The sequence below is a fragment of the Balaenoptera acutorostrata genome, chromosome 3, assembly GCF_949987535.1.
Source record: "Balaenoptera acutorostrata chromosome 3, mBalAcu1.1, whole genome shotgun sequence".
Taxonomy (NCBI): domain Eukaryota; kingdom Metazoa; phylum Chordata; class Mammalia; order Artiodactyla; family Balaenopteridae; genus Balaenoptera; species Balaenoptera acutorostrata.
The window spans coordinates 63,493,935-63,512,515 of NC_080066.1; the positions used below are offsets into that span (position 1 = coordinate 63,493,935).

An 18,581-nucleotide genomic window follows, 5' to 3' on the forward strand; every position below is an offset into this window, starting at 1 on the left:
CCCCCATATGGACTGGGACCCTATATGACAAACTCCCCTGAGAGCTGGCATGGCTGGACAAAGAGACTGCTAGGAATCCCAGTCTATTCAACAGGCTGCCAAATGCACACTGATGTGTGCACCTTCCAGGTGGCAGAGACCAGAGAGACTATTCTCACTGGTTTACAAGCCAAGCTCTCAAGACATAGAACAAGATGAAAGGAAAACCTAATCATTTGAATGGTTTTCCTCCTTATGAGAAAGGACACCAAAAACAGAGACAAAGGAAAACAGTGACCATTTCTGGGAGCAGAAGAATCAACAAAGCAAGCGTACCCTGCCAAATTTCAAACCAAGAGTTACCCAATCCAAGGAGCTGCCCACAGATATTTTCTCCAGCTAATCTATTTTAGAAAAGAGAAAAACTCACCAGTCTCGTTTCCAGCAGACCCTGAAGGCAGAGATCCGGGAGACTGACATAGTAAGAATTCTTACATTCTGGGGCCTTTCGTCAGTTATCCCAGGGTCTCTTAACTGTAGCAGCTTTGGAGTGAGTAGCGTCCAGCCAGTAAAGTTGCATCCCACCCTCGTTGCCACCTGTTGGGGAGGAAGACGTTTTCCTCTACCCTTCTAGGTTCTTCTGGCTGGTCTAAGAATGAAATTGACATGAGACTGATGTCTCATCAGAAGAAAATAAAACAAAATTTAATAACACACCTAGGGACTTCCCTGGTGGTCCAGTGGTTAGGACTTCGCCTTCCAGTGCAGGGGCTGCAGGTTCGATCCCTGGTTGGGGAGCTAAGATCCCACATGCCTTGTGGCCAAAAAAACCAAAACATAAAACAGAAGCAATATTGTAACAAATTCAATAAAGACTTTAAAATTGGTCCATATCCAAAATAAATAAATAAATAAATCTTTAAAAAAAGAAAAATAACACACATACATGGGAGAGACTCAGAAAAACTAACTCGCCAAAATAGCTGAAAATGTCACCTTAAGCACCATCTTCAGCTGGAGACAAAAGAGGATGCCGGAGGTAGGGGTTTAGGACTTTGAAGGGACGTGGAGATGGGAAAGGAAATGTTTGGTAAATAAATGTTTGCTGGCCATGCAGAGACTATGGGGTGCAAGGTGGCCTCTGGTCTGTAAGATTCCCCCACCACACGTAGCCCATATTCTTTGCCGATGTCTCTGGTGATTCCTGAAACAGGCCCTCTATCTAACTTCTTCAGGCGGTTAAAGGGAAGGTCAGTTTCTTCCCAAGTCTTTTGGGCCTTGATTGTTTTCATCTTGAAATAATCTGCATCCCAAAGAGACATTTTGGGGTGGCAAGTGTTGCTACAGGACTATTGCCTAGGAGACAGCCTTTCAGATAGCTCTGAGGGTCTGCTCCAGAGAAGTAAGGGAGAAGCCACGATTTATATGAACTTTTTGCTGGAAAAAAACCATGTAGCCTAACATGAAAAGATTACCGCTAATCACAAACAACAGGCGTCTCAAGTTAATGCTTTTAGTGCTTTTCTATGTAGGGGAAGGTGCAAGAATCTGGGGGTCATGGAAATTTTTCCTTAGATATACATCATAACTCTCTAGGGGCCAGTATAATCCAAATGCTTCCTGATTTTCTTCATCCTGGAGTCTCCCTCAGGGTGCACTGAGGGGTTCCCCTCAGGTGGGTGACCGCAGTGGCTAATGGCTTGATCTTTGTAGAACTGGAATGGTGGACAGCATTCTTTCTTTACCATACCCGAGTCTGGGAGGGGCTATGCGGGCTGGAGTCAGCAGGAGGAGGAGGGAGGCTGACCGCTTTGTCAGCTTCTTGCTTAACCTTGAGCTGGTGGTTATAAGCTGGGCCCCAGGGGCCCAGGGCCAGAGTCACCTCGTCAGGCCCTGCTGCAGGAGGAGCAGTTGTAGGGGCAGCATGCTGGCCAGGGGGCTTCCCCTCCACTCAGTCCTGGTCAGAGGCTGCCAGCCCCTCCTGAGCACCCCGCGGGAGGGCCTGGGGCATCCCAGGGTGGGCACTGGAGAGGGAGCTGGCATCTCCACTAAAACCCCTCGCCCCTTCAATGAGATCCCCACCCCTGGTGACAATGGCTGGCTTAACCTATACCGTTTCTGGAGGGAGAAGGGCTCACAGAAAATCCACTATCACCACGTCCAGAACTTCCAGAAGTACGGCCCCATTTACAGGTAAGCCTGGCAGAGGTTGGGGGCTGGCGGGATAGGGCAGCCCTGCTGTGCTCCCCTCTCGTCGCATGGTCTGCCCTCCCATTCCAGGCTCTTGTTCACCTCTGACTTTATTTCTTCCTGCCTGGAGGTGGCAGGAGAAGGGATAAGCCTTCCCAGACAGTGGGTTCACTTCCCAGCCCTGAGGCCTCAACAGTCCCCAGGTCCTATACCCTTTGAAACTTTAGGGAGGTGGGAATGCTAAGAGAACAAGCCCTGACAAATGCCTCTCTGCATCTATTTTCTGCAGGACACCTTGCAAGGTAAGTTTATCATCCCTATTATCAGAAGAGAATGAAGTTCAGAGAGGTTAGGATTCTTGCCCTGGTCACTCAGCTAGAACCCTGTCCTGCTGGGGCGCTGGCCTCGCCCCTTGGCCCTGTGCAGCTCTGGAGCAGCTGATTTTGTCCCTTCCGCTAGGCCTGGCTGGAGCCGCTCTTCCCCAAGCATCTGCCTAGCTTCCTGCCAGGAGGAAGGGCCTTTGGTCTTTTGACCACTGTGTACCCCACCTTCTTGCCCTGGGATGGGGGTGGGGCCTGGGGGCTGCCCTTGGTAGGAGGCCTCACTTGTTCTGGTCTAGCAGTTTCTAAGGTGGGTGGGCTTCAAGACACACCTGGGTTCTTTTCTGAGAGCATAGGTGAGGGGGATGGGAGGTGGTGAAGGTGGTGGTTCAGGACAGGGAGGGGACACCAGGAGGGACAATACTTTACTTTTACTTTAAGTGAAAGGGTCGAGATGGGGAAAGGGCATCGTAGGACATGTTAGCTGGTTGGATAGGTGGGCTGGGGGAGGAGGCTAGTTTGTGTAGGGGACCAGCTGCTCACTCATCAGGGTCACTTCCTCCCTCTCCCACAATGCCTTTTGAAGTCTTAAGTGCCTTTTTTATAGCTGGCTGGAGGCAGGGCGCCGCCCTGTCCCCCGCCCCCCCGCCAGGCTGAATGTCAGGCTTGGGAGAAGTTTGCTCCTGAGTCTCTCTTCCTTGTCTGTCTGTCTGTCTCTTTCTCTCTCTTCCAGGCCTCTATCCCCAACCTCACTTCATGGAGCTCTCTTGTTATCCCCTTCTTCCTCCCCTCCTCCTCCTTCCTTCTCCTAGTCCCTGTAGGAACTCTTCATTTTATAAAGCCATTTCTGGGAGCAGAAGAATCAACAAAGCAAGCGTACCCTGCCAAATTTCAAACCAAGAGTTACCCAATCCAAGGAGCTGCCCACAGATATTTTCTCCAGCTAATCTATTTTAGAAAAGAGAAAAACTCACCAGTCTCGTTTCCAGCAGACCCTGAAGGCAGAGATCCGGGAGATCCTGCTCCCAGAATGTCTAACGGGAATCACACCCATCAGTTTCTATTTTCTGACTCACTTTCATCTGAGCCTTGGCACATGTCCTTAAAGTTGGTGCTATTATCCCCAATTTACAGATGGGAAAACTGAGGCCTGGAGAGGAGAAGGGTCTTACCAAGGTCACACCGCTCATCAGGGCAAAGCCAAGGCTGGAACCCTGATTGTCTAACTTCCAGTTCAGTGTGTCACTATTCTAACTATAGCCTTGAAATAACAAACTTCTAAATGAACGTGAGGAATTTAAAAGACAAGTTTTGTGGACTTTTCCTTAATACAAGGCTGTTCCTGTTCTTTATCAAACAATTTAGAAAAATTGAAATCAGATACAATCTCAGTTTTGATAATATTTATGTTCCATTCAGAATGTGAATATATTTATATGCTGTTTGGCATTGTCCTATAGCAATGTATGGAGGACTTCTTTTCTCTTTTCTCACTTTAAGATAATTTGAAAAGGCAGCATAGTAGCCCATAGTATGCATAAGGCATATTTTTTTAGCCAGTTCTTTAAAGTGGACATTTAGTCCACTCTAGGTTTTTTTTTTGCTATTAAACATCCTTTTCCAGTTTTTTGCTATGAACATTCTCATCCATCGGGCATCATTGTCTGATGTCAGATAGCTGCCTTGGGCTAGATTCCCAGAGGTGGAAGTGATAATAACAATAGCAGTTCAAGGACTTTGCTTAGCTTTTTTTTTTTTAATGGAGTCAGTGGTTTGAGGCCGTGTGGCAGCTGGGAAAACACTGACAGGATTTTCTAGGAGGCCGTGGATTGACATATATACACTAATATGTATAAAATAGGTAACTAATAAGAACCTGCTGTATAAAAAAATAAAAATAAAATTCAAAAAAAAAAAGGAGGCCATGGCTCGCCAAGGAGACTTTGGGAAGGTAGGCCCAGGCTCTACGGGTCAGTGGTTAAAGCAGTGCTCTTTACATCTCCCCATCCTTCCCTTCCACCTTCCCCCTCCCTCTCCTTTCTCCAGGAAGAGGGAGGAAGAGAGGGGAGGGGGGGGGGAGAGAGAGAGAATGAGAATTTGGCTTATACCTGTATGTTACATGATATTTTACCTTAAAGTGTATCTTTTTTTTTTCTTTAGAAATAAGTATCTTTTATTTTGCTATTTTACTCTAAGAACTTAATTTATAAATATATTTAATTCCTTTCTTTTTTCTTAACATTTTTATTGGAGTATAATTGCTTTACAATTGTGTGTTAGCTTCTGCTTTATAAGAAAGTGAATCAGTTATACATATACATATATCCCCATATCTCTTCCCTCTTGCGTCTCCCTCCCTCCCATCCTCCCTATCCCACCATTCTAGCTGGTCACAAAGCACCGAGCTGATCTCCCTGTGCTATGCGACTGCTTCCCACTAGCTATCCATTTTACATTTGGTAGTGTATATATGTCCATATATATACTACCACTCTCTAACTTTGTCCCAGATTACCCTTCCCCCTCCCCATGTCCTCAAGTGCATTCTCTAGTAGGTCTGCGTCTAGGTTCCTCATGACCATTCTTTTTTAAAGGGTATCTTGAATTAACTTTCTTATGCAAAAGGCAGATGCAAGTGAGAAGTAGAATTTTCTGTTGTTTCACAAACAGCTGTGCTTTAATACTATCTGAAAAGTCTTTGAGGTATATTTATACCCGGGGTCTGATGTTTTACTGTAGTTTTATTTTAATAGCGACAAGGTACTTTGTTGGACATCTGATTCCAGGGGGCAGGGCAGCGACTCCCAGAACTTCAATCCTAGAGCCTAGAAGGGATTGCCTGGCCCGGTGCCTGGCCTGCCTGGCAAGCTAGGGAGTCACTTCAGTACAGGGTCACTCCAAGCTGCCACGAAGCTGCCATGTTTCTGAGCTCTGCCTGGGTGAGAGGGTGGAGGGTGCTGAGAGTGTGGACACACAGGAAGGATGAACAGGGAGGACTTGATGGTCCATGGAAGGCCCTGGGTAGGTCTTGGGGATGTGCTGAGGCAGGCAGGAGCCACTGTGATGATAAGATAAGCACAAAGCTGTCACTTACAGAATGTCTAACGGGAATCACACCCATAGACTTCATATCATCGTATCCTTCAGCAATCCTGTAAGACAGGTACTGCATTTATCTCCACTGAGGAAACTGAGACTCAGAGAGGGTAAGAGACTTAGGTCACACAGCGAGGAGGCTGTGGAACGGGATCCACTCCCAGGCCTGTCTGCTCTGTGCAAGGTGGTTACAGACGAGCCGAGACCTGTGTCCTGATTGCCCAGGCTGTGTGTGGCTCTCCTCAAAACCTTACATCACAGCACCCCTTCTCTGCCCCTCCAGAGAGAAGCTCGGCAATTTGGAGTCAGTTTATATCATCGACCCTGAAGATGTGGCCCTTCTCTTTAAGTTCGAGGGACCCAACCCAGAACGATACAACATCCCACCCTGGGTTGCCTATCACCAGTATTACCAGAAACCCATCGGGGTCCTGTTGAAGTGAGTCTTGGGCCATCTCCCAGGGGCTGGAGGGAGATGATGGGCAGCTGTGGCGAGAGCAGAGGCTGGGGTTGAGGGGCTGGGGCCATGTGTGCCCTGCCCTTTCTTTCTAGCGGGGGCCTCTAGACAAATCCCTGTCATCTTCCTGCCTCCATAAAACAGATGCTGGGGATGGTGAACTGCCCTGCCAACCTTCAGCGACATGGTCAGGCAGAAGATCTTACTGAGTAATTAAAGACCTTGAAAAGTTCTCATTTACTGGTTCATTTATTAAGTCCCATTTTGTTGAGTGCCTACTATGTACCGGTCCTTGTGCTGGGTTCTGAGTCACAAGTAGGGCAGGACCCTGCCACTGTGAGTCCCTTATAGCCTAAAGGAACAGTGAGAAACATGAACAAATCAGTGTATTTAAATGTAATAGGTACCGTTTTCCACCAAATTGCTCATCAAAAATTTAAAATGTGACCATAGCAAGTGTTGGTGAGGATATAGAGCAACTAGAACCCTCATAGCTTGCTAGTGGGGCTGAAAACTGATGCCACCACTTTGGAAAATAGTTGGACATTGCTTCCTGCAGTTGAATATTCACATGCTTGTAATGCAGCAGTTCTGCTCTCAAGGATATACTCCAAAGAATATCCTGCCCCCCGAGGCGGACATGTACTAGAATGTTTGCAACACGGTTGTTCATAATAGCGAAAACCTGGAGACCACTTAAATGCCCAACAGGAGCATGAATGAATGACAGTGGCATACCCCAGTCAAAAAGAACAGACTCAGTGACTCACAACAATACAGCTGATACTTAGAAATATAAAATTGAGTGAACAAAGCAAATCATGACAGCTTTTATAAGAAGTTGAAAACAAGTATACATTTTTAAAAAGTATGTTTTAGAAATACATGTCGGTCAGATAAAACTATATACAAAAGCAAACAAGGGATTCAGGTTGGTGGTCCCCTTAGCCGGGGAGGCAGGCTGTGGGAGGATCAGGTGGGCATCTGTAAGTTATTGTCAAGTTTCTAGTTTTTCTGCTGGGTGGTGAGTTTATAATAAAATTCTTGTAAACAAACAAAGCCCCAAAATGACAAAGAGGGCTTTTCATGGATTTATTTTCAAGAATGGGCCATAAGCTGAGAATAAGAATGGGCATTAACCCTATTCTGGGCACCTGAGATTCCCCACCAATGTGAGTAATGGGACGTGTTGGGGGTGCAGAGGTTGGTCAATTGTGTCTGTGCAGGGGTCAGAAAAGGGGATGTAGAGGGGCCCATTGAATGGTAGGAGGTGAGATTGGCCAGGAGCAAGGGGAAGTGGTGAGGAGGGCAGGCCTGTAGTAGAGGCAAAGACTAGAGGGTTTGAAAGTTGCTCAAAGGCTCTAAGAATATGATTTCCTGGCTTGAAGCAGCAGCAGCAGAGAGAGTAGAGCAGGGTTGGGGTTTTGTTCTCCTTCAGCCTCTTTTTTTCCTGTCACACACCTCCCCACTTCTCTCCCCGCTGCCCCGCCCAGGCCAGGCAGAAGCTGGGAGGAGGTGAGGGCAGAGGAGCACGTGGATGTGAGTGCTGGGCTCTGAGCTGTGGCTCAGCCTCCTGGGAGAGCCAAGTCAGCCCCCTCTGTGTTTGCCAGGCCTGGGGTTTGTGACCATGAGGGCCCGAGGGCCCATGTTTTCTCAGGAAGGCAGGAGCCTGGAAGAAAGACCGGTTGGTCCTGAACACGGAGGTGATGGCTCCAGAGGCCATAAAGAACTTCATTCCCCTGCTGAACCCAGTGTCTCAGGACTTCGTCGGCGTCCTGCACAGGCGCATCAAGCAGCAGGGCTCTGGAAAGTTCTCAGGGGACATCAGGGAAGACCTGTTTCGCTTCGCCTTTGAGTGTAAGGGGCTTGAACCTACCTGGCCACAGTCTTGGGGGTGGGAGAACCCAGCGTCCCACCTAGAGACCTAACACAGACCCTGAAGAAGTGTCGGGATTGGCTTGAGATGAGCTGCTGAATAATTCTCTGCCATCAGCCACCCAGGGGGAGCTGCACGCTCTCATCTGATTCATGCTATGGGGGCAAGAGTCTCTAAAATGTAGGTCCCTATTGCCACTTTCCTCCAAAAGCCAGGCTTGTCTTGGCCCTTCATTCCGCAAATCTCCCTCTCCTGGGACAGAGACCTTCCCTTTGAGGTCTGGGAGGGAAGGGGTGGGTTGGGTTAATCCGAACAGGGTATTGGAGGATGTGTAAGAGTTATCCAGATGGAATAAGGAGGTTGGACAGTGTAGGCAAAGGAAACATGCACATGCAAAGGCCCTGTGGCTTGATGGGGGCTCATGTGGTCACTTCAGGAGATTTGGAGTACCCAGAGTTTGGCATGAAATCAGCATTCAGATTCCTGACCCAGGAGGTAGGAAAACCTTGGAGTTGTTGTGTCTTCTTATGTCCAGCCAGAGTGGGCCCTGGATGGCCAATTACCAGGGATTGATGTCCCCCAGGCACCCATCTGACATATTTCAGGAAGTATTTAGCCACTTTGGTCAATTATAGATGAGAAACCTCTCTTTCCAGGAGGAAAGCCGAGAGGCTGCTGGGGGTGCTGGGGGAAGAGGGGCAGAGCAGTTTCATCCCAGCCTGGGCTGGAGGCTCTGCTTCCCACTCAAGTGATTCCTTTTTAGGGTCTGCCACATGACCCTCTGAAGGACCTGACTGGCTGCCAGAAAGGCAGTTTTCCTTAGCCCTGCAATTTTAGCCCTTTGGGGTTCAGGCCTCAGTTTCTTTACTGAAGGAAGCTGAGGTTGGGTGCAGGGGCTCTTATGTGTTGGGAGGGATGGTTTCTTGGGAGCAGAGGCTCTCAGATGGTCGGGTTGGAAGAGATTCCTCAACCTTGCTTCCCCTGCAGCCATCACCAATGTCATGTTTGGGGAGCGCCTGGGGATGCTGGAGGAAGTAGTGGACCCTGAGGCCCAGAAGTTCATTGATGCCGTCTACCAGATGTTCCACACCAGTGTCCCCATGCTCAACCTCCCTCCAGACCTGTTCCGTCTGTTCAGGACCAAGACCTGGAGAGACCATGTAGCCGCATGGGACATAATTTTCAATAAAGGTGAGGGTTGTACCCTGGGCAGCCATATGTGGGGGACAGGAGAGCCCTGTCTACCTCAGGAGATGGGAAATCCAGGCCTGGGTTGGCGGGGATGAGGTTTGGGGGAGTGGGGAGAAAGAGACAGAGGGAGAGAGAAAGTCAGCTGGAAGCCCCAGATCTCAGCCTGCCTCTTTGTCCCAAGTTATGTCAATGAGCACTGGCTTGCCATGTAGAAAACCCACCCTCTGGTGGGCAGGGATGGGCATCAGGGAGGCCCAGGAACCCCTGAATATGGTGGGCTGATGGCTGGCTAATGGGGATGATTAGGTTTTTCTGGAGAAAGAGGATTTAAGAGGCCCATCATATTCTTCCAAGGAGCCCGTGATTCCCAACATGGGTTAAGGACCAGTATTTCAGACACAGCTGTGCTTGGTGACAGAGTAGGACTTTGGTGAGAGAGATTGGTAAAGGGTGGAGAAGGCTGATTGGGATGTGGTGAAGATGCCAGGCCTGGAGTCAAATCCTGCTCTTGCCCCTGACACCCTTGTGACCTTGGGCAAGTCATTATCTTAGATGGACTTCTGTTTCCTTATTTGTAAAATGGGGATGATAGCACTTACCCCAAAGAGCTGTGGTCAATAAATCAAAACAACAGATATGGAGGATTTAGCAGAGAGGGCTGCTCAGAAAGACGGCAGCCTAGAAAGTGCAGGGCTCTAGAATCCCGAAGCCCCTGTACCGCCTCCCACCAGAGATTGTGCTGCTTCCCTCCCCTCTGCAGAGAGCCTCACTCTATGTTTTTTTTTTTTTTTTTTGGCCGCATGGTACAGCATGCGGGATCTTAGTTCCCCAACCAGGGATCGAACCTGTGTCCCCTGCAGTGGAAGCACAGATTTTTAACCAATGGACCACCAGGGAAGTCCTGGCCTCACTCTATTTTCTTTCTTCCTGCCCCACAGCTGAAAAATACACCGAGAACTTCTACTGGGACCTGAGACGGAAAAGAGAGTTCACCAATTACCCAGGTATCCTCTACCGCCTCCTGGGAAATGAGAAGCTGCTCTCTGAGGACGTCAAGGCCAACATTACGGAGATGCTTGCAGGGGGCGTGGACACGGTGAGGACACAGTGAGGTGGCTGTAGGGGCACATCCTGTCCCTTCCTGTGCCCCTCTGCCCCCTCCCACCAGCCTGCCTCGCTGTCTGGAACCCTGTCCATGTGGGGTCCATCTCCCTCTCCTGACTCTACTTCCCAGATACTAATCTCCTAGGAGGGTGAGGTCAAGCTGGTCATGCATGGAGCATGCCTTGAGGCTGATCCACCATTTTTTCTTTGCCTCTGAGGAGGGAGTGACTAGTCACACGTGGGTGACACAGCTCACTCCGAGTCAGGAAGGAAGGCAGGACCTCAGAAAAGCTGCCCCTGATGTCTGAAGGCATCACCTGTGCTGTCTCCCAGAGGCCGAACAATACCCCAGAAACTTCTGTTCTTTATTTTTTTTTAAAGGTCCTGGATGGCCAAGTCCTTTTTTTAAAATAATTAATTAATTAATTAATTTATTTATTTTTGGCTGTGTCAGGTCTTCGTTGCTGTGCGCGGGCTCTCTCTAGTTGCGGCGAGGGGGGGCTACTCTTCGTTGCAGTGTGTAAGCCTCTCATTGCGGTGGCTTCTCTTGTTGTGGAGCACGGGCTCTAGCGTGCACGGGCTCAGTAGTTGTGGCATGTGGGCTCTAGAGCGCAGGCTCAGTAGTTGTGGCTCGTGGGCTTAGTTGCTCTGCAGCATGTGGGATCTTCCCGGACCAGGGCTCGAACACATGTCCCCTGCATTGGCAGGCGGATTCTTAACCACTGCACCACCAGGGAAGCCCCAGAAACTTCTGTTCTTGAAAGTCAAAACTTCTCTGTCTTATGTGCCATCCCTTTTTCCAATACCTTAAACTTTCTCAAGCTAATGTGATGGTGAGGGTTAATTCTTTAGTGTTTCGTGGTTATTAGTTATGATTTGGGCAGTGAGACTATAAAGGTGAATATAGTAGACTTCAAATCTCCCAGATGGCTCAGAGAGGAAGAGTATATTAGCTTGCTAGGACTGCCATGACAAAGTACCCCAGACTGGGTGGTTTAAACCACAGAAATATATTGTCTCACAGTTCTGGATCAAGGTGTCAGTAGGGTTGTTTTCTTCTGAGGCCCCTCTGCTTGGCTTATTGATGGCCGTCTTCTTCCTACATCTTCACATGGTCTTCCTTCTCTTCTTATACAGACACCAGTCCTATTCAGTTAGGGCCCACCCACATGACCTCATTTTACCTTAATTACCTTTTTTTTAAAGGCCCTATCTCCAAATACAGTCACATTGTGAGGTGCTGGGGGTAAGGACTTCAACATATGAATTTGGGAGAGACACAATTCAGCCCATGACAAGGAGGTAGCACGGACACAGCTGACTACCTTGCCGTATTATAGGGCTGGATGGTGAGGCAGGTACCAGGTACTGACAGCGCTGAGAAGAAGGGAGAGACTAACATGGCCTTGTAGGACAGGGAGAGCGTTCCATAGAGTAAAATCAATTTGTCTTTTCTTGTTGCCAGGAGGAGAGAGGAGGAATAGCATTTCAGGCCTGGGGAGAAGCACGTGTCATGCTTAGGTGAATAACTTGATTTCCTAGGTATCATATTTACATTGTGCTCTAATGGAGGCGTTTCCGTCCCTGGGCTGCAGATGGAGACTTTGAGCATATTTTAAATATAGTTCATTGTCAGTCATGTAGAAGAGATCTCCGAAAAAAGCTCACCTGCGCCAAAGCAGCTATTATTCTTAGGTAACATTTATTAAGCGAGTACTATATGGCAGGCAGGGTCCTAAGATTTTCACATGTGTTAACTCATTTAGGATTCACAAACAACCCTTTTTTAGATGAGGAAACTGGGGCACAGAGAGGTTAAGGAACTTCGTCAAGGTCACACAGCTAGTAACTTAGTTGACTACCTTATTAAACAAGTATCTCCTGAGTACCCATTCTGTGTCAAGCCTTGGAAGTACTGAGACAAGTACATGCATTTGATCTGAGCCTTGAGGAAGGAGTACACACTTGCTTTCTAGGTTGGGGAAGGGAATTGTAGGAAAAGGGAGCAGCATGAGGAAGATTTCTGGGCTTCAGGAGCTTTGTGTAGCTCCGTGTGGCTACGGCATGAGGAGCATGTTGGAGAGAGGTGGCCGTGGGCTGGGAGCAACAGGCAAGTGTTGGAGGGGGTCCATGGGTCCGGTCAGAACCTCTGGACTTGATCTGGGGACTCCAGGGAGCCAGGCAAGGATTTCAAGCCAGGAAGTGACTGGATGGCATTTTTTCACAATTGTTTCTGCTGGGAGGAAGAAGAAGCATGTCCAAACCTCTTGGACCAAAATATGGTCCTTGGTTAGTTAATATGCCAACAACTCGTGTCCTAGCCCTAGGGCAGAGGGCTGTTCCAGCCCAGGGTCCCACCACTGAGGAATCTGAACTGTGGGGCTTGATGAGGGTCACTCATACCTTCAGTGAAAGTTAACAGTCACGACCTTGGGCTAATACTGAGATTAGCTGGTTAATCTCAGTATATACCACGTGCTAATTGCAATACTGATAGAAAACAGGTCTGGTTGTTCTGGTTTCAGCATTTTTGAGCCTCACTTTATGCTATGCTGCTATAGGCAGATGCTAAGCTTAGGGGGAAGTTCTACTGGGGAGAGGGCTGGTCATTTAACAGGCATTTCAAGATGAATGGCAATCATTCAGGAGTACAACCGTTACAGAAGTAGGATTTGGCCTCTTAGGGCCTCTGGAGTCCTTTGGAAGAAGGCATTAGCTATGTGGATGACCCTCTACTGGCTGGGGAGATGGGTGGGCTCTGGTGACATGAGGGGGGAGGGTAGGGACAAGTGCTGCCCCAAACCTTCCTGCCTGGGCCACAAGAAAGGTTTCTTGGACATTTGCCTTCTGAGTTGTGTTTTGCTTTTTGTGGATGGTGGTTTCTGGATACTGGGAGAAGGGTGGGGAGAGGTGTTTGGCAACGAAAATTTAGCCTGGGTCTAGGTGCCCCGGGAGTGACCTGTCCTCTTGGTTTTCTGTACCCTCACACTCCCTGCCAGACATCCATGACGTTGCAATGGCACTTGTATGAGATGGCACGCAGCCTGAATGTGCAAGACATGCTGCGGGAGGAGGTCCTGAATGCCCGGCGCCAGGCCCAGGGAGACACAAGCAAGATGCTGCAATTGGTCCCACTCCTCAAAGCTAGCATCAAGGAGACACTGAGGCAAGCCCGCCACCACCGATGCCTGTCACCCCCACCCCCCACAAATCCCTGGGCAGGGTCAGGGTGGTGCCTGCGCACAGGGTTACAAGGAGACTGGTAGCAGGAAGTGGGAAGTCTGGGGAAGATAGCTGGGAATAGGGAGAAGGGTCCTGCCTCCAGGTCCTCCAGGATGCTGCAGCTGGGGCTGAGATGCCATGCTGGGTGCAGGACTTGGTCCAGGCCTTAGGGCATCAGCTTCTGAATGCTTTTCACTGGCAGACTCCACCCCATCTCCGTGACCCTACAGAGATACCTCGCAAGTGACTTGGTTCTTCGAGATTACATGATTCCTGCCAAGGTAGGTGCAGCAGGAGGGCTGCAGGCTCTGTCAGTCAGACAGACGAGGCCGGGGCAGATTGCAGTTGCGTACAGATGGGGGCGATGGGGGGCTTCTGTCCTGCCTTTCTTCCTGGAGCTGGCTGGTGGGGTCCTTGGTGGCAGTGGTCCAAGTCTGAATGAAGGTCAGAGGTGGTGGACACATTGGGTGATGGTCTTTGGAATGTTGCTGGAGTGTAGGGTTAGGAGAGAGATCCCACTGGCTGCCTGGGTCTCTGGGGACCCTCTGGCGCTGAGGAAAGGGGCAGGACAATCCCTTGGGCCGTGCCTGGCCTAGTGTCTTCAGTCATGCCCATTTGATGGGCGAGGCTCAGGGAAGGGGGGGAGGCCTCGTTCAAGGTCACACAGTGGGCAGCGTCCTGTGCTGCACAGCTGGGTAGCCAGGCTAGGGACTGGGAGTGCAGATGCTGGGTAATGCTCCTGGCTGTGAGGAGGTGAGGCTTACTCAGACCTCTGCTCACTGTGTCCCCAGACATTGGTGCAAGTAGCCATCTATGCCATGGGCCGAGACCCTGCCTTCTTCTCGAATCCGGACAAGTTTGACCCAACCAGGTGGCTGGGTAAAGACAGGGACCTCATCCACTTCCGGAACCTGGGCTTTGGCTGGGGTGTACGGCAGTGTGTGGGCCGGCGGATTGCTGAGCTCGAGATGACCCTCTTCCTCATCCATGTGAGTCAAGCCTGGGAACATCTGTCTCCCATTACTTTGTCTCCCCTCCTCCACAATTCCCTGCTGTCTCCTCTCTGGGGACATCCACTCACCACCCACTGGTGCTCCCTGGTCATATGTTCCCCACAGTGGTGATGGGATGGGGGTGGGGTGGGAAAGGTTTTGTAGAAACCAAAGTGAAAGCCCGAACCAAGGGGACAAAGCACTAGTGACGTGTTCAGGCTCTGCGCAGGGTTCAGTAGGAGCTGGCAGTAGACCCCTTGGAGCCTCTCAGATCACACTCAACAGGCACTGCTCACAGGTGAATAAGCCTGGCCTGGGGGAAACAGACCCTCCCTGCCTCTCTCCTAAGCCCACCACCCCTCTTTCTCAGATTCTGGAGAACTTCAAGGTTGAATTGCAGCATCTCAGTGATGTGGACACCATATTCAACCTCATCCTGATGCCCGACAAGCCCATCTTCCTTGTCTTCCAGCCCTTCAACCAAGACCCACCCCAGGCGTGATTGGAGAGGGTGGGCACTGCCCTTCCCGCCAGTCAGGCTAGCAGGGGTGTGGGAGGACGGCCCGAGGGGGTGGGGCTCATGGAAGTGTCGCATCTCCAGTGCTTGGTCCCCACCCCTTCTCCTTTCTGGCCAGCTCTGACCAGATGGAGTTGGCGCTCAGCCGAGGCACCCCTCTCTCACCCCACCTCTTCCCCCTCTTCTCCCATCCCATGAAGGCAATAAACGGCTGAACTCTGTAAAGTGTTTTCATTTCCATCTGACCCCTAAGGTATCCATCACTCCTGTAGAGATGCTCCCTGACCCAGATCAGCAAATAGATCTGAGCGTGAATGGGGAACCCAAGGCAGCTGCACTTGACACCGTTTCTGCTGGGACCCGCCCACCTACGGCAGCTCAGGAGCCAGCAGGATCAACCTCCCTGCTGTCCCGGTTGGGTGTGAGGCAGAGTTGGTGGAGGGCTATTGCCGCTGCACCAGGAGCTACTGGCACAGCAGGCAGAGGGACAAAGAACTTGGCAGAGTTCTGCTGAGAGTACAGGGCAGCCTGAGAGGTGTGGGCCAATCTTGGCTACCAGGGCAGGCCCACCTATCAGGAGGCTCGTATAGGGCTCTGCTTGGCTGAGCCCTGGGTGGGAATTCCCTGCGGGGTCATGAGGACTTCCTGCCAAGGTCCAGCCAGAGTCTTGGGCATGTCCAGGAACGATGTGGTGAAGAGACTGTGGGTGAGGGGCTGGCGTGAGGTGACCGACCCTGGGGACAAGAGGACAGCATGCTTCCTCTACCCCACCTGACCCTTCTCTGGGCTTCCCCAGGCCTTAACTTCCTGCTCCAGCGGGACGTGCCCACTTGTCCAAGCTCTGGGCATTAGGCAGGGAGACTGAGGCAGAGTCTTTGGTGCATTATTTGGACTGCCTGACAATGGTCCCAATTTCGGCCACCTTAACCCCCTCTGAGCTTCATGACTCCTGACTTGACCAGGTACCTGATCCTTCCTGGCCCTTGGCTACCCAAGTCTAAGTTCTTCAGGTAGACGGGGGGCTAGTGCCGCTAGGGACAGCAGCCCAGCTGGCTTGGCCTCTTCTCCCAGGATCTGCAGGTTCTGAATCCATTCTTGGAGCCTTTCTGCTTTTCCTCATCACAATCCTCTTCCTTGTTGTCTTTCTCTCTCCTTCCTGCTTCCTTTCCTTTCTCCAGGCTTGAATCATCTTTGCTTGGAAATGTTAGTGTTGGAAAGGGCCTTACTGTCAAGGATGTTAAGCTCTTTGGGGATAGATGGGGCAACTGAAGCCCAGAGAGGTTGCTTGAGTCACCCAAGGTCACACAGCATGCTTGTAGCCAGAAGCCAGGCCTCCTAACTCTCAGTGGAGGGCTCTTTCTTCTGACCCTATCTGTTTTTCTGTCCCTGGACACATTTAGACACAATATTCCCAGCTCAGCCTAGCCCTGGCAAATGGGGTATTTCATACTAATATGTAACTGATTGTTACAGGCAGGTTTCAAGTCTTTCCCTTCCCAAGAAACAGATAAACCAAACTTGAAAAAAGGGATTTCAGATATGATAGATATTTGGGTGCAGGTAGGAAGTTCCAGCCTCTCACAACAGCTGGCCTCTGGTGGTCTCATTTCTTCCAGAGGTCTGGACAGGCCTTGTCTCCCTGGATCCTGCTTTGGAAGGCCTCTTCTCCCCCATCCCCACCCGCCCCCTGTCTGGGGTCCACTATGGCCTTTGGCTCTCCAAAGATGGTAGCTCCTGGGACAGGCAGGAGGCTACAGGGCTACAGCAGAGGACCCAGGCCCAGAGTGGGGTCTGGAAGGAGGAAGCTAAGGCACCCCAGGCTGCCCTGCTCAACGAAAGAGGTGCATGCTCACTGACCTACAGCGTTTAATAAAGTCATCTTAGGGAGTGGGGCTGAGACTCCTCAGTACACAGAGAGGGAGGCCTGCTCCAAGACTGAGGTCTGCTAGGACTCAGTCTGCTGGGATTTAGAAAGCTTGCTGAGCTTAGTCTCTGAGCTGGGCATCGAGGGGTCCAGCTTTGGTTCTTGGAGAGGGTGGAGGGGTTCTGTGGTGGGCAAAGCAAGATGAAGTGAGTATGCCCCTGCCCCCAGCGGGGTGACTTAATAAAATGCATCTTGCCTGGCAAGTCATGCCTCAGAGGATCCGAAATCCAGCAGGCCATGACTTCTCAAAGATTTCCAAACCCACTTCACCACAGCAGGTCATACCTAATTTCTGCCAAAGTCTCCAGGGCTCAGCGGGTGAGTTTGAAAAGGTAGCCCTGTGTTCCTCCCAGTTCCCTCATCCTTTTCAGGCCTTTCTAGCAGGCTGGAAATGAGCAGAGTACTGATGGTTCAAGAGCGGAAGCAATCAGGGGGTTTGCTTTGGGGGGCTGGCTGGCCCAGGGCTGAGCTTGAGGGACAGTTGTGAATAAGCCTATTTGTTCTTGGGCAGCTGGCAGTGTTTCTCTCTGGCAACATGCCCCCACCTCTGGCAGGTCTGCAGCACTGCAGTGGCCCAAGAAGTGTGTGTTCATGGGAGAATCTTAGGCACTGTGGAGTGGAGAGGGGGCCACAGCTACTCTACCCATGAGCAAATCCAGTCCTAAAGTACAGTCAGTTCCAGAGCATTCGAGAAATGCCCCTGTGGGCAAACTGTCAACCACAGCCCCTCCTTTTTGATACTCATCACCACCCGAAGGGGAGGGTGTGTCTTGGCAAGGTTCTCTATTCCCCTTAGACAGGTGGGGGATTGAGATGGGGCAGGGGCTTTGGCTGGTAACTGATCAGAAGTTGAGCCCAGGTCTTCTGACTACCAGCCAGGGAGCAGGGCCCCCTGGACAGGTTTTCACAAGGTCCAGTGACTCGGGGGGTGGGGTGGCTGCCAGACCCACCCCCCGAACCCCACAGAGCTCCTCCAGAGGGATCACTCACGAACTCATCTGTGATGATCGTGTTGGAAGGGGCCCTCAAGCCATACTCTTGCTCCTGCAGCCGTGTGGCCAAGTCCTGCTTCTCTCGTCCCCAGCGTCGAGCTGAGTCCTCTAACTATAGACATGAAGAGACAAAGCTGGAGAACCACTGGGCAGCAGCGCCCATCCCTGAGAGCTGGGACAGCTCAAACCTCAGCCTGCTCTCTGAGCAGAAAGCAAAACCCTGGGCAATGTGGGCTTGCTACCTTCCCAAGAGACCTCAGGATAACAAGGGTGGGTGGACCAAGCGACAGTTTGAATATGACTGATGGACCCTCTCTGAGTTCCACCAACATACGGAGCTCCAACACTGGTCACAATGAGCCCTGACCCTCCTGACACGCGGAGTCCCGTCAGTCCCCAACCACGGAGCTTCAACACTCCTCAAGATGAGCCCCAACCCTTCTCAAACGTGCAGCCTCGGCCCTGGTCACAAAGGGAGCCCTGACCCTCTCCACACACAGAGCCCCAGCCCTTCTCTAACACACAGCCCTGACTCTGGTCACACACAGAGCCCAGACCCTCCTGAAACACAAATCCCTGACCTTGGTCACAAAGGGAGCCCTGATCTTGGATGCAGACCGAGCCCAGACCCTCCTCACGCAGGGAGGGAGTCCTGACCGTAGACAGACACCGGTCACCAACCTGACACACACGGAGCCCTCACCCTGATCACACACAAAGA

General features: G+C 50.8%; 2 protein-coding genes across 2 annotated transcripts in view; one reads left to right on the forward strand and one right to left on the reverse strand.

Moving 5' to 3' along the window:
• The first annotated feature begins 1,903 nt into the window (after positions 1 to 1,903).
• On the forward strand, positions 1,904 to 15,036 carry LOC103011342 (cholesterol side-chain cleavage enzyme, mitochondrial). The gene is made up of 9 exons (XM_007197718.2): positions 1,904 to 2,172; positions 5,869 to 6,024; positions 7,700 to 7,899; positions 8,906 to 9,109; positions 10,048 to 10,205; positions 13,213 to 13,379; positions 13,638 to 13,716; positions 14,227 to 14,424; positions 14,798 to 15,036. Exons 1-9 carry the CDS (start codon positions 1,904 to 1,906, stop codon positions 14,927 to 14,929), a joined length of 1,563 nt encoding a protein of 520 aa, XP_007197780.1. The 3' UTR covers positions 14,930 to 15,036.
• Positions 15,037 to 15,322: 286 nt separating this feature from the next.
• The window catches only part of CCDC33 (coiled-coil domain containing 33), a 116,457-nt gene continuing 113,198 nt past the window's right edge, over positions 15,323 to 18,581 (reverse strand). The window contains 3 exon segments of the mRNA XM_057542674.1: positions 15,323 to 15,472; positions 16,527 to 16,703; positions 17,859 to 17,972. Coding sequence (XP_057398657.1) covers positions 15,323 to 15,472; positions 16,527 to 16,703; positions 17,859 to 17,972 — 441 coding nt within the window.

What these genes read in the sequence shown, in the direction of transcription:
- LOC103011342 (XM_007197718.2), top strand. Translation starts at nt 1,904, where the DNA reads ATGCTGGCCAGGGGGCTTCCCCTCCACTCAGTCCTGGTCAGAGGCTGC. An exon ending in CCCATCGGGGTCCTGTTGAA is followed by an intron (nt 6,025 to 7,699) that starts GTGAGTCTTGGG and finishes ATGTTTTCTCAG; the next exon opens with GAAGGCAGGAGCCTGGAAGA. An exon ending in TTGCAGGGGGCGTGGACACG is followed by an intron (nt 10,206 to 13,212) that starts GTGAGGACACAG and finishes ACTCCCTGCCAG; the next exon opens with ACATCCATGACGTTGCAATG.